Source organism: Crinia signifera, chromosome 5 (assembly GCF_055691185.1).
Source record: "Crinia signifera chromosome 5, ASM5569118v1, whole genome shotgun sequence".
In the NCBI taxonomy this organism is placed as follows: Eukaryota; Metazoa; Chordata; class Amphibia; order Anura; family Myobatrachidae; genus Crinia; species Crinia signifera.
This window is the reverse complement of record NC_139221.1, coordinates 256,480,975-256,497,144: the sequence shown is the minus strand read 5'-3', so window position 1 is coordinate 256,497,144 and position 16,170 is coordinate 256,480,975. Positions and strand designations below refer to the sequence as shown.

At 43.0% G+C, this 16,170-nt stretch overlaps 1 protein-coding gene across 1 annotated transcript in view; it reads right to left on the bottom strand.

Moving 5' to 3' along the window:
• Positions 1 to 16,170, bottom strand: part of KIF5B (kinesin family member 5B) — a 58,575-nt gene that overhangs the window by 29,964 nt on the left and 12,441 nt on the right. The window contains exons 2-5 of the mRNA XM_083188871.1: positions 8,700 to 8,787; positions 3,776 to 3,849; positions 3,579 to 3,683; positions 199 to 247 (exon numbers count right to left, since the gene is read on the bottom strand). Of these exons, the coding sequence (XP_083044997.1) occupies positions 199 to 247; positions 3,579 to 3,683; positions 3,776 to 3,849; positions 8,700 to 8,787 (316 nt within the window). The remainder of the gene's footprint in view (positions 1 to 198; positions 248 to 3,578; positions 3,684 to 3,775; positions 3,850 to 8,699; positions 8,788 to 16,170) is intronic.

Sequence of the window (16,170 nt, the reverse complement as noted above, 5' to 3'; positions counted from 1 at the left end):
ATTAATCAGTCAATTCACAGCAGGGTTGCCTACCTGACCCTCTCCTTTAGGAAACACCTTTCTTATCATACATTACCAGGGAAGTCCAGGAACAGAGCAGGTTCTCCCTGATGGGAGGGTCAGGTAGGCAACCCTGATTCACAGCAACACAACTCTGGTAACCGGTCCATGGAACTTGCAAATAAACCAATCACTCACCATCCAGAAGATCCCTTATCTTGTCCAAATAGATTTCAAAATAGGACACCTAAACAAGAGAGAGATAACATTACAATTTACACAGTGCACCATAATAGCAAGTGCTGTAGAGACTCCACTGCAAAACAAATGTTCTCTAAAAATGCACATGTATTAAAAAGGAGGATACTGGGAGCTCTAGTATGCAAAATACCCTAACACAACTGTTAAATATGGTATGCAGTGGAGAACATTTAAGCCGCCTATAGACGATCCGTTCCCGGACCGTACGTTCTGTACTATGAGATGCGCGCTCTCGCGCATCTCATAGTACGGTACAAAAAGTATGTGCTGCACATACTTTTTGTACTAGCTGTTCATCATATCGCATTGCATGCACTATGCATGCACAAGGCATGCGATGCGATGTGTACTATATAAGTACACAACGGATCCGTTAAACGGACCGTGTATGGGCGGCTTTACACTGGTGCACAGGAACTGTAAATTGGGTAAGTTCTATATAACTCAAGCCAACAGCAAAACGGTTTAAAAGTACAAAATGAAAGCAAATGATTGGTTAGCAAGGCTTGCAATACCTTTTCACCCAGTTACCTGTGTATCAGCGATTAGCTATATGCCCACAGATTGTAAAGCTTGCAAGTGTGACCTCTTACCTCTTTTTTAAAATCAAGTCTAGTTTTATTACAGAGTCTGTTCCCGAATAGGCTGTGTAGTATGCCTACACCACAGTAATAAAATTTTAATCAAGAAAAAAAAAAGTGCTACAGCACTGCCAATGCCCCTCTCTCTCATTTATAGCGTGATACACCACCTATCTCTGGTAGCGAAAGTACTACATCGCCTTTAACATCATTAACATGCACACTGCAAGGCCCCTAGATGTAAGACCAGGTCCCAGCCTCTTGCAATATCTGCCTCAATTCTGCACAATACACCTAAATATACACACATTATGCATGCTTTGTGTAACTTTAGATAATTTACTGTTACTTAGTACATCTCTCGTGACATATACATTACAACATATGTTTATGAACACCTCGTATGTGGGTTAACTTGTACATTTCTTTAAATCAATAAATGGAAAAATTCATATTTTTACTGCATTCTTAAATTCTTAATATGCCGACACTATGTGGCCTATAAAAAAAATTGTGAGAGAGTATAAAGCACAGGTTCCATAACGTTGTCATCAAGCCACCACACTAAGCCAGGTTTTAAGTATACACATGTTTGGCTACCGATGATAAAATTAGTACCTCAATTGTTTTAACCATCTGTGCTGAGCCATGGATATATTTAACAACCTTGAACTATTTTTTATTTTGGGGGGGGGGGGGGGAAGAGATTACATTTTGCTGCATGCCTCCTGCTTACAGTCTATAGTGATATTGCTCAGCGTTTCCTTTTCATCAGCGACCAGAGATGGTTGCTGATGAAAAGGACATACTGCCAGGAGAAGAGGCAGGGGAAGTCTCCTCCGACCACCGACCATTAGTGGGCTGAAAACGGGAGCGTGCACTCCAATCACTGGCAATATGGTCACTCAGCGACCATATTGCCAGCGATTATAGCCCGTATGTAAGCACCTATAGGCATTGATTTGTTACTCCAGTCACATGCCCTTTCCCCACAGCATAAATTTCTCCTCTCAGCTTCCGGAGGTGCAATAAAATATAGGCGTGAAAAGTCTGTCGTTTAGGCTCCCAGACTTTTAGATGTGACACGACAAGCAGATTCAGCAGCTCCGCACGACTAAACCCGGTGCTTTCAACAGTGTTAAATGCTACAGAGAATGTTTTAACATCCACATCAGTCCCTACCCCAATGGAACTTACAACCTATATTCCCTATTACACACACACACACACTCTTTGGTTAATTTTGTTTGGAGCCAATTAACCTACCAGTATATTTTTGGAATGTGGGAGGAAACCAAAGTACCCGCAGGAAACCCACGCAAGTACAGGGAGAATATACAAACCCCACACAGTTAGGGCCACGGTGGGAATCAAACCCATGACCTCAGCGCTGTGAGGCAGTAATGATAACCATTACACCATCCGTGTTTCCCCAGGAGCGTACATGTGGCACAACTGAATGCCCTCCTTTGGGAGCATCCCAGTTATGTCAGGTAGATTTACATTTCATTTGTATTTCCCAAATGTTTTTACATTTTTTATTTGACTATTCAATTGACTGCATTGTGCCCTACGCTTAAGTCACAAGATGCAACTTACTATGACTAATGTCAGGGGCTTAGTCATGGTACAGAATATTTTTCAACTTGTGGAAGTGCAAAGTGTTGGATGAGACAGTAATACCACGACCAGACGGGCGGGAGGTGACGTCACCCGATTCTCCGGCTTCTGTTCGTGACTTGCGGCAGAGGCTTAGAGCAAGGAGGACATTTGCGACCCGCTCTAAGCCTCTGCCGCAAGTCACGAACAGAAGCCGGAGAATCGGGTGACGTCACCTCCCGCCCGCAGCACACGGAAGACGCTGCACAGCAGAAACGCTGCCGTCTTCTCCTGTATAACAGGTTAGATTGCTAGGGCAAGTTAGAACTACCTTGATAACTGGACTGTCGTTCCCTCAAACTCTACAAAAGAGTGTAAACATTTTATGCACGTTTTATTAATTTATTTTTATTTATTTATTTTTTTATTTTATTTTTATTTATTTTTTTAATCATTTTCATTATTCTTTGCATCTCTTTAAATTTATTTATATATTTTTTATTTATTTATTTTTTTTTATTTATTTTTTTTATTATTTTTTGCTTGTCTCATTTCTCTCATTTCTGAACTATTATTCTGATTCTACCTACCCCCCCCAACAAGCGCCTAAATACCCCTTTTGCTTATTAGCAAAAATATACCCTATATATTATAAATCCATTTGGGCTGCTCCAACACCAAGCGCAATATCGTTTGGGGAATCCCCTAAATTTGCACGTTCACGGTTTTACAGTACGGGCAATTGAATAGTAATTTGCTATTAACCTGGGAGCTATATGGTGCCAAGACAAGTAATTTTTTTCTACTTCAGAAACACAACTGATTATCAGGCTAATAGAAGTTAAGAGTAACACTTATAATATAACTCATTCTTTGGCCACTACCAGCATCCAGTAGTATCCCTTGTGATTCATTTATCATTTACAGGTCTCCCCCATTTCCCGTTATGGCCACTTCCTCTATAATTAATTTCTCCCCTAGTGATTGATTCTCACCCCTGTAATTTATCTAAAACCACATACTAACCCTGTAATTCATTAGCGTGTAGGCGATAAGGCCACATAAACAGCTAAGTGGTTAGAATTATTATAAACAACAATAACAAGGTTAGATCTCAAATGCAGCTCTCAGGATTACCTTTATATGAAACTCCAGATTCTCATCCATAGAGTAAATGTAGTTAAATATATCTTGCACTATTCTGGGAATAATGCCCATCCCATCTGGATCATGTAATTTCCCCTGGGAAAAAAAACAACACACACATTATATGCTTTTACCACAGTAGCAACAAAACATTAGTAATATACAGCCATATACAACACAAAGATTACCTCCATAGTATGGGTCTTTCCAGAGGAGGTCTGTCCATAGGCAAATATTGTACCATTGTATCCTTCAAGTACATCTAGAAGATAAAATGTCAACATTAGAGAAAACAGTTCTAGATTTAACACAGTGTTACCATACACACTACTATAGATAGCAGGGGTTAGGTGTTACTCAAGACTCCTCCTTATAATGACATCTTATTTTTATATAGGGCAGCAGTTTAAGTAGTGAAAAACTGAAGTGGTATTTAACCATCTCTACATCCTACACATCCGGTGCATGACATTTAGCAGTCAAAGACGCACTTAAATATTAGCGAGTCTCCATCAATGCAAGGATCAAAATATATTTATACTCCGATCATCTACTTTTAACCGCTTGATATTGAATATCGCGAAAAAAAAAAAAGACTAAAAATAACCTAGATGCAATAAACACACAAATAATGCTCTATATCAAGAACTTTCCTCGAGCAAATAGGCAAAACAATACTTTATTGTAAAAATAAGAACGCTCAAATGATGATCTGCTTTAAAAACTGTCATAATGAAAAATGTTAAACCGATATCATTACTTGACATTGCTATAATTTCTAATAATTTACCAGAATAAAATCTGTTCCAAAAATGATCAATAATGTAATGAGGTCTTACACGCTGATGTCACACTGGATAATAAGGCAATAACATGCAGCAAGCCACGCAGGACAACAGATGTTCCAGTAAATCCACCAAAATTAAAGATGGAGCAACCCTACATAACTTGTCCTATTGACAACAGGACGCCACAAACCATAGACCAACTACTTGCAAATTGCTTCTTTCTAACTTTATTATTAGCTTCATTTCTTATAATAAGCTGTGTGTGATACCACAATCTTCCTGCAATGTGCTGATAGGGAACACAAATCAGGCATGAGAAAAAAAGTGACCACACAAAAATCACAGTCTCCTCTTCCTGGTTGCACACAGTACCCGTCTGTCACCATCCATTGCCACTGCAATATGCAATCCTGTCCTCACCAATCACACAGATCACTAGGAGATCAGCCTGAAACACACTGTGCAGTTGGTAACACCCTAGTTTTCAGACCCTAGTCAAATGTACCATTAAAAACAAGTATTTCTATTAGCATAGTTTAAGAAAGAGATCAGTGGCTTCCAGTGACGTGCGGTGAGGTTAGTGTCAGGTGAGGCAGCCTCTTTTGGTGACAGTGGGGATAGTGACAGGAGGGGTGGGAAGGGACAGTGACAGCGGAGGGACCCGGGTACAGTGAAAGCGGGGGGACATGGGGACAATGACAGCAGGGGGGGGGGGGGGGGGCGCGAGGACAGTGACAGCAGGGGGACGTGACAATGAAAGTTTCTGTCTGCCATATGATATCAAGTACAAACCCCCCCCAGGCGCTCACCTGGTTCCTGAAGGGTGGAAAACACCTTTTGATTTTTGAGAGATGGAAGCTGCAAAAAGGAACAGCTCTTTTGTGGCTGGCTCCATACTGTGCAGCTGTTTAGACCAGGGGATCAGAGCAGCAGGGAGGAGCGTACTTGCGATGCCTCCCGACCGCAAGATACACAGCAAACCTATGGACCCAATTGGCAGCATTTTAACAGCCCCTAACATGCCCCCCCTCACTACCCCGCTGCAGAGGATGAACAAGAGCCAGAAAGACTCCACACTTATCCCCGCTGGCCTCCTACGCGCTGCCACATTCCACAGCACGGCACAAGGTGAGCAAATCCCCCTTGGTCTGCTCTGTGCTGCCGGACAGCCTCCACACTGGTCCCCGCTGGTCTCCATGCTTCCACGTCCCGACATGTAGCAGCGGCAGCACTGTTGTCTATCCCCTGGCTCCTGTAGCTCACGCTAACATTCTCTCTCCCCCTGCTCCTGGAGCTCTCGCTATATTGGAACCGCCCTCCCTATGCCCCTGGTCCTATCACATCTGCCTCAGTGATGTGGACTGATATCCCTGTCACTGAGGCAGATGTGCAGGTGCCGCTTCGCCATTATTTTTCAATGGGCTTTTCAGCCTATTTTCGTGCCTGCAATTAGCCCCGCCCCCACTGCTGACAGTTTTCCATTGTCAGCAGGAGGCACAGCTCCCGCTGCCTCCCAACCTCCCACACAGGTTACCCCATTCACTGTAAAAAAAAATACCAATAAGATATTTATAACACAGTATATGTGTTATAAATATCATCTTTGTATTTTTATTTTATGAACGACAGGGGAGGCACGGCCTCCCCTGCCTGCACGTCCCTGGTGGCTTCATGTACACAATCCATATTCACCTCATTCACTTATGTGCACTGGAAGTGTAACAGCAACAATACAGAACACACAAGACCACCATGAGAAACAATGGGCAAACTCCTAGTGTTGATTAGTATTTTCGGTACTTGTGTATTATCTGGACGCCCGATTTTTTAATCTTAGGGCATTGTACAAAAAAAGAGAAAAAAAACGGTCACATCGCATGCGATGGGACCCGATTTTTAATTGTACAGACACCCAGATGCCTGATTCCTATGTTAAATGCCCCCCCCCCCCCCCCCCGACCCGATTTTGGATTGTACACCCACCCTGATGGGTAATGACTTTGTTAAAAGGCCCCCCATTGTTAACGCCACCCCACTATCAACGCCAACCTGAAGCGTGGCGAGCGCAGCGTGCCTGCGAGGGCGTCGGTACGCATCCTCCGACCTTTTCATACCTCCACTATCCACGTCGGCGTGGAGTTGATTTTATATAGTGTGGCGAGCGCAGCGAGCCACCGAGCCCAAAGCATGGCGAACCCCGCGAGGGGACGCGGATGACTTCACATGTATTCCGCGTCCGCTCGCCACGCTTCGGGCTCGGTGCCTCGCTGCACTCGCCACACTATATAAAATCAACTCCACGCCGACGTGGATAGTGGGGGTATGAAAAGGTCGGAGGACGCGTACCGCTGCGCTCGCCACGCTTCGGGTTGGCGTTGATAGTGGGGTGCCGTTAACAATGGGGGGGCATTTAACATAGTCATTACCCATCAGTGTGGGTGTACAATCAAAAAACGGGTCTGAGGGGGCATTTAACATTGGAATAAGCCCAAATCGGGCATGATCGCATCGCATGCCATTATAATTTATATATTTGTACTGTCGGGTTTTAAAACCCCTGAAATCGGGTCCCATCGCATGCCTGAAGTACTGGCATGCGATGAAAAAAAATTGGGCGCCCAGATAATACACAAGTACCGTTTTTCCTTCTCTCTTTGTGTGATGGGTTTCTATGTGTTTTCCTTAGATGCAGAATGGTTATTGCAGAATGCAGGATAATTTATTGCTGCAGTTCTCTGCTTAATTAAGGAACATGGGGGGTTATTCTAGTTCATTCTTTCTGACAAAATCCTTCTTAGATGGACAAAACCATGTGCACTGCGGGTGGGGCAGATGTAACTTGTGCAGAGAGAATTAGATTTGGGTGGGGTTTTTCTTCAAAGTGAGATCTATATTGCAGTGTAAAATAAAGCAGTCAGTATTTTCCCTGCACAGAAACAAAATAACTCACCCAAATCTAATTCTATCTGCACATGTTACATCTGCCCCCCTGCAGTGCACATGGTTTTGTCCATCTAAGAAGGATTTTGTCAGAAAGAATGAACTAGAATAAGGCCCATGGTATCAACCCACTCTGCAGATACATAGGTACATATACACACACACAAACACACACACACACACACAGAAACTCTGCAAATGGTTTAGGCAGGTGTGGAAAATATGCTGCAACGAATGATTTCAAAATAGAAATGTTAATAGATTATTTTTATCAACTAAGAAAATTCATAGTGAGAGAACAGAAAATATATTTTAAAACAAAATTTAGAGTGACCACTCTGACATCAAACATCAATTCTTCTAGGTATACTTGCACAAAGGTCAGGGATGTGTAGGATTGTAGTCAGGTGTATGATTAATCAATCACACCACACACTTGATAATGATTATCATTTTGAAATGTAGGTTGAAATGGTCATTAACCAAAAAAGAAACAGCAGAGTCAAAATTTGGAGTATTTGGCTAGAACAGAAGGCAGTTTGATGAAGGACGGGAGAGCAGTACAATAAAGAGTGTCTGCAGGCAACAGTGAAGTTTATTCTGCAGCAGGATAACGACCCGGGAAACACGTGGATCGGTGGGAAAACTTGCTGGTCCACGTGTATGTCAAGGACGGACACAGATTCAACAATTTAGAAGTCATTTTCAACAATGCAGATTCAACTTTTAACAAAGTCGAACCTGCACGGGCGAGAATGCAGCCGAAACTAACAGGAATGTGCCGATATTTCCGACTGTTGGAAATAGAATACCCCTCTATGTTACAATGCATTTTATAGGAGTAACAATTATAGCCATAACCAATTTGGATCTGCCATGTCGACCTGTTAGTTGGTGGGAGTAGTATACAAAATATTGACATTTAGAAGTTTGACAGACATAACGTCAGCATGTGGGAATAACTTTTTTAAAGTATTTAATCCAAGGCCCTAACATGTACTGCTGACATTATGACTTCCAACACTCCCAATGCCGGCATAATGACCATGTCAACATAAAGTACGTTGATATATTCAGTCAACATTTCAGGTCGACAAGATTATTACATACCCTTGGTAGTGTGTATACCAATAGCAAAAAATGCCATTAATGCCCACTTCTCACTTTATTACAATACATAGAGACATTTGGGTCGGATTTATTGTTTTGCTATCATGGTCCAAAATTTTGGGTGCCGTATCTTTCCAGTACAAAGTAAAATGTACACATTACAATGCCTATCCTGTTTTTAAGATAGAGAAAAATACATGTGGGTACATTTGGAAATTTTACATTTAACATCATTCTAAAAATAAAAAAATTAAAGAAAATAATAATATAGTACCTTTAACAATTGCTTTTGCGCAGGCATTGTAAACTTGTTCTTGTGACGTGCTCGACTGGAACACACGGTCAAAGGCGTAAGGTTTGGACTGAAAAAGAAAAATCCAGCATATAAATTACAAAAATAGCATTAAAAGATGAAAAATGAATAGTTTGTTTCAATTTATGCTGTAAAAGAGTCGGATCAATGGGAACACAGAAGTTATACAAGATGAACTCATGAACTGCAGTGAAACATGCCACGTGTGCGAGATGCAGCCAGTTCCACCCATTTGTAGGACATGCATTTGGAGCATGATTAACCATTTGCCTGGCTTGGTTGCATCAGAGCCGAGTACAACAAGCTGGGCTTTCATGGCTACAGTTGGATATTATGCAACCAGAGTACCCTCCAGTGGGTGCTGGATGGCGGCCTGTCGGGATCCCGACGGTCAGTATACAGACAATGGAATCCCGACTGTATAAATGCCCAACAATTGGGATCCTAACTGACAGTTCTATTCTCCATCGTGGGGGTCTACAACCCCCATAGAGGGAGACTATGACTTGTGGCGAGCCTGCAAGGGGCTTCTTTGTCTCTCAACCCCGAGTCGGTGTACAGGCAATCAGGAATTTGCCTTTGTGAGTGAACCAGAATAAGGGCCTATGTCCACCTCCCCTCTCTTACACGCATTACACTGGCTGACTTTCAGAATACAATTTCAAGCTCCTCACACTCGCATACACAATCATCGATTTTACTCTCCCCTACATATCTGACCTTATCTCTTTCCACTTCCACCCGCTTCGCTCCACAAATGTACGCCCACTCTTCTGCCAACAGGTTACTTCCTCCCATTCCTGCCTCCAGGAGTTGGGCTGTAGTGCTCCGTATCTATGGAATTCTCTATCCCCCCCCCACCCCCCGGAATCTTCTATCCTTTCTGTGTAAACAGTCAGTCTACCCCTTCCCTTTAGAATGTAAGCTCTCCTGTGCAGAGCCCTCTATGATCATGTGCTTTTCTTATAATATATCTCTGCCACCCTGATAATTGCCTCAGTGTCCTGTCCACTGACGCAACGGTCTTTATTTACCATGTACTTGTCCTAAATTACATTGTACTGTAATTCATTATTTTCTGTTCATCTATGTACTGTCAGGCACTGGGGAACCCTTGTGGCACCATACAAAACAATAATTATAATAATAATAATAGATAAGTACTGGAAATGTTTAACACATTTAAAAAAAATGGTTTCCTTATAATGCTATGTAAGGTAATGTGCCCGGGTAGGCATTTTAAGTATAGAACATTGGCCCAGTTTAAAGAAATGCAAAAGGCCCAGAATGTACCCAAATTCTGCCTAAAGGTAACAGTAACACAATTACTACACAAAGCATGTGCCAGCCTACATTATTCACAGTGAAGAGACCAACAGCACGAAAATCTCACTATAAAATATGTAAAGTGCCTATTTTATCTGTCATGGAGACCTAGAAATTAAGGGAAGATCGATCTATTTTATTTCAGCATTCTAATGCACTCTAGCCCTTAGAATCTACTAGGATGGCACAATTTTCTTTTCCATAATGCGGTCAATGAACTAGTTTAAAGAGAAGAAAAAAACAGGTCAAACAGTGAGGAGGCTGTACAGTTTTCTCTAAGCGCAAACACCAGGAGATAGCATAATTGATTGCGAAAGGTCAAAAACAGGATATTAGACTGTTCTGTAATTTACACAAAGTGAGACCGGTGGTATGGAGGTTCATCCAATATTCATTATATATTATGCCAGGTTAAAAAGTACCTTACACATAAAGACATCACCCATACAAACCTCATACAGACTGAGGCAGCAAATATTGCCACAGTGCTCAGCTGCGCATATATCAGCCAGGTGTGACACCCCTGACACAGAACTCTTCTAGGGGGTGTAGAAGATCCGCTATGTGCAGTCTAGAAAAGCCAAAAGGTGACTTTTATACGTGCTACGTACAACCAAAGGCTGAATCAAAAGATCTCCAACAAAGACCAAGTCACTGATTTATCATATTCACACTGATATCCTATTGCTGGCGATCAGCCAACTGTGCCGCGGGATATTAGGGATATTGTTTCACATGTGGCCAAACACACACAGGTTTCACTGAGCATGTGAGTTTTTAGGAGAACTCAGGCTTTATATTGGATAGACCAATAAAAACCCATTGGTAAAATTAAATTTTTTTCCTTCAAATCCTATCTGATAATATATTGTATTTATTCACTGCAACCAACTGGAATTAAAATAAATAAATCAAATAATGATATGTTGCAGGGTATTTTTAGGAACACTATTAGAACACACAGCTTGTTTCCATCAAAGACAAATGGTGAGCTATAATTACACAATCACTCATTATATAAAGCACAGGCATATGACAAATGTTTAACAGCCACATACTGAAATGCTGAAGCAGTCTGATTACTTGGGCTAAAGCTGCCCACAACCAGTAAGATATTTTTTAAACAATATGGACGTTTCAGACCGCTCGGCGTGACGGATCACTTAAAAACTTTCCACATGTTGGCATGATCACGATCCAATGTGTGCACCCGCCAGTCATCCATCACTTCAACATGCAGAAAGATGACTATCCTGTCTTGCACAATTTGCCACGCCGTTCCATGTGTATGCATGATGATGTGGCAATGATGTGTTAGATAATTTGCAGTTGACCCATCTAACCCTCTGATCGTTCGGTGTGTGCGCAGGATATTGTTTGGCCAGTAGTATTCTGGATTTCAAAAGGAAATGATGAGAATAGATTTTTCATAAAATCTATCGGAGTGAGCAACTTTAGAGCGCTGTACAACCACAAATCTGAGAATCTCTGCAACACGAACCCTAGTCAACTGGAGCCCAACCAAACAGGGAAGTTGGTGTGGATCAGCTCACACACAAATGTCTAGGTCGACAGTCAATAAGTTGGGTTGCCAATATTGACACCTGAGCATGTGTGTGCCCCATACACTTGCCATACTAAGGGCTAGTTGTCTCACTGAGCATGACACACTTTACTGTTCACAATCTGAATCCACATGGATGGTAAAAAATAAAAAAGCCCACCCCTGCCCTGAAAAAAATATATATATATTTTCCTTAGCTCATTAGAAGAACTGCAATTTCATTAACTCCATTTTTCCACCATAATGTGCGACTGGAAAAAACGCAAAGTCACATAAAACGGATCACTTTACATACAGAGCTGCCAAGAGAAATTAATTGCTGAACATTACAATCTGCAGGATTCAGGAGGTACATCACTAATTACCATCGTAAATTTATATTTATTGCTAAATTTTACATCTAACCAATATAAACAGGTGGTTACAATGTTCCACAGCTGTCAGAACAGCTGGTATCTAAGTGCTGCCATATAAAAGGCCTGACATTCAGTAGTAATATACTTATCTATACTATTAAAGTATCAATAGTTTGTTTAAAAACACTTTATAAATTAACCCTGAGTGCCAAGTGAATTTGATAAAATTGGTGTGAAAATTGGCAAACATTTTTATTCATCATAATGACCTGTATTGTTTACCTTATATAGGAAACAATCTATTTTTACACAACATTTTTTAATTTATATAACAAATGTGAGTGACGCTACCATTTTTAGCCAATGTTTTGCGCATCTCACAGATGTTGGCACTCATTGGGTTAATGTTGATATTGACTTCTGAGAAAGGTCACCCAAACGAGGCTAGGTATAACACTGTGCGAGGCTAGGTATAACACTGTGCAATAATTGGAATAAGCAGACAATTTCCAGCCACTTGGTCTGAATATTGCAGTATGTAACCAGATGGAATTATTTAATCACCAGCTGAATCAACGAATGAGCCAATTTTGTGCACATTTTGTTGCATCCACAGGATTTGTCTGAAATGTCTGTTCATTTAATAGGTCACTTAATAATCTTTAGGGTATGTTCCTAGCATAAGATTAAAGGCCCCGCATACATCAGGGTGATTTACAGGCAATTTGGGCACTTTTCATGCGATTGCATGAAAAGTGCCCATATTGTACGTAATTGACAGCATCGCACCAGACACTGTCGCAGTGGCTGCAGAAGCAATCTTATAGACTGCTTCTGAGCTGGGCAGGCGTGGCTGGGATCACATGCAAAATGACTGCATGCGATATATTGTATGCGATACTGCCACCCAGGAAGGAATCTGGCAGCTTGTGGGTGACTTCTCTGAGGGGAGAAGTCTATTAGTGTATGCCCATCTAAGGACAATGCAAAGGTGGAATCAATTTACACCAAGACGACATATTCATGCTGCAATATATACAGGATAACCTGGGGAATTTCCAGTTCGCATTACTGTACTAGTAGCCGTGCAAACCAAAGTACCAGTTTAAATAGTCATGTTTAAAATTAAGCATCCCTATAGTGTAAGCAGCACTCAAATAACAGCTGTGCTCTCTTCACATAATGCCAGCTAATCTGCTTTGGCCAGGCAAACTAGGTGCGCCATTCCTGGAATGCAGAATTACTGGCCAGCTCGTCATTAGAAAGTGCAGCTCATTCAACACTATCAACTGTTCTCCAATTGTAAGCAATGCATTACGCCTGCACTTCCATTGATGTTACTCCTGCACTGGGAGGGGGAGGAGAGGGATATAAAATCTATTTCAGGATCTCATCAGTTAATTTAGTACACTGATATTTAGGATACTAGCTAAACAAAAGCATTTGAGGTCCGCTGATTCAAGATAACTGATCCAGTGTGTCAGACTGGTATGTGATAGGTAGAACGCTATTTAAAAATGGGATTCTCATACTCATGGCTGAATCCCAGTACAGAGCCTTGACCCATATGTGGTCAAGATGGTGGCTGTGGCACTAAAAAGGTTTTTAGCCTGATGTCTTGGCACCATTTTTAAATATTTGACCTAAAACCTGGAACTGTTTGTTTTCGAATATATAGATTTCCGTGCTGCTGCTGCTCCAGGACAGCAGAATAAAACACCTGATCATTGTATAAGAACCAATCCAGGCAGAAGTGATTTAGAGCAGTGGTTCTCAACCTCGGTCCTCAAGGACCCCCAATAGTGCACGTTTTCCAGGTCACCTAACAGGTGCACTTATTAGTCACTGACAAATTTTAAAAGATCACAGGTGGAGCTAATTATTTCACCTATGATTGTGTGTGGAGATCTGGAAAACGTGCACTATTGGGGGTCCTTGAGGACTGAAGTTAAGAACCACTGATTTAGAGGATAAGAAATCACTGCAGCATGGAAAAATTGTCCCAGGCTGTAGAGCAGTGAGTGGGAGCAGAGCCGCCTGCTTGGGGACCAAGACATCTGGCTCCTGCGTAGGATCGTGACAATTCACAGCCGTAATCGACAAAACAAGACCGATGGCTTTCAAAGTCAGGCCCATTCTTTTGATCTGCCTCTTCAATGCTGTCAGGCAAGACAGCATTGAATAGGCGCCCGCAGCTATTTCCCCCGTCGGAAATAGTGTCTGGGATTGAATACCCCATATTGCCTTTAAGATGATTATCTGTATCCTGTGACCAATAGACTACCACAAATGCTATTCTGTTCTTTGGCTGTTCTGGACTGAGCCAAGTGTCTCAAAGTTCAAGCCCTCTGTAAATTGGGAAAACCTGGAGCTACCATGCAAAGATTGAGATCAGTGGGAATTAGCAATCAAAAGCCAGTAGGTAACAAAGCATTGTGTTAACACATACCCAAAAGTAGGTGGTTTCAGGTGCCAATGGTAGAAGTCTGAGTGGAAGCAGTTCCAAATGCCAATGTAGGAGCTAGTGTGTTGGCAGCATTCCCCGCTTACCATGCAGTTTGAGGAGTCCTTAACAGGTAGTTACTGATGGTAAAAGGGAATCCCTAATGTCATCATATCTGTGATCACCTGATGGAGGTGCAAACTGACTGTCACGCTAGCAGTGGCACCAGCTGGAGTGTAACGGAGGCTAGGTGCCTTAAAGTAAGGTTTTTGCATAAACGACAGAAGGGAGTGATGCAATTGGATAAAAGAAAACCAGTTTTAATAAAGATACTGTAATACAGGAGATGAATAGTGGCACAAAGGTAATACTGAAGATATGCAATAACCAAAGTCAATGATATATAAAAGTTATTGTAAAGTTCGTAGTGGGTGGAGCACGAGGTTGATATCTGAAGATGGCTTGAAGTGTAGATTGGATAATAAACGTAAACTTGAATAATCGAACTGAAGAATAAACTTGGAAAGATGATTGGATTGATGATTGAAGAACTAAAGGCCCCCATACACTAGCCGATTTTGGTCCGATTTAGGCCAGATCAGTCGGATCTGGGCGAAATCGGACCAAAATCGGCTACTTTTGATGTCCCCTCAGATCCGATGCGCGGTCCCGTGCGCATCGGATCTGCGTCGGGTGGTCGGACCTGCTGCACGTCCGACCACCCGACTTGGGACCTTTAGCTGGCGGTGAGTGCTGACCTGGGGGCGGTGTGGTCAGCAGCAGGGCTCATCAGGGGGACGCCGGAGCGGGGAGCGTGTCCTGACGCTGTAACTAGCCGGCGGCGCCTGTGTGTGATGATCTGGCCGGGCGGCGGGCGCTGTGATCATTCACATATATCATTCATTCAGCAGCGCTGCGGGACGGACGGGGCCGGGCAGTGGCGGGTATTATATTTTTAAAACACCTGTCAAATGACTAGCTGTTCTCTGATTGGCTGAGAGCTCTCAGCCAACGGTCAGTCATTGGCTGAGAGCTCTCAGCCAATCAGAGAACGGCTAGTCATTTGACAGGTGTTTTAAAAATATAATACCCGCCACTGCCCGGCCCCGTCCGTCCCGCAGCGCTGCTGAATGATATATGTGAATGATCACAGCGCCCGGCCAGATCATCCCACACAGGCGCCGCCGGCTAGTTACAGCGTCAGGACACGCTCCCCGCTCCGGCGTCCCCCTGATGAGCCCTGCTGCTGACCACACCGCCCCCAGGTCAGCACTCAGTACCCCCGCTGCCCACCCCACTGCTGCCCCTGATCACTACCGGCCCCCATGCCCCTCACCGCCCGCCCCCTGCCCCTCACCGCCCGCTGCAGCTCCCCGTACATGTGATAAATCGCAAGCGATTTATCACATGTAAAATTTGGCTCATCAAGTGCCAAATTGTATGTGAGCCTCCCGGGGAGCTGCCGGGCGGCTCACAGGAGTATTGGGTCCGACTTGTCCTAAGGACAAGTCGGCCTAATGTATGGGGGCCTTTAATGAAAGATTGGACGATTGGAATCCGGAAAGAATAATAGCAGGCCTGAATGGCTGTGACCAGGAGGGTTGCAGGTGAAGTGACCGTCAGGTGAGGAAAAGGGTGATCCCCTTTGCGGGGGCTAACCTTGTCCGGACTGTAGAGGCGGCAGCAGGGTCCTGCAGGTGGATGGTCGAGTACAGCAGGCAAGCAGAAGGATCCCTCTTGGAG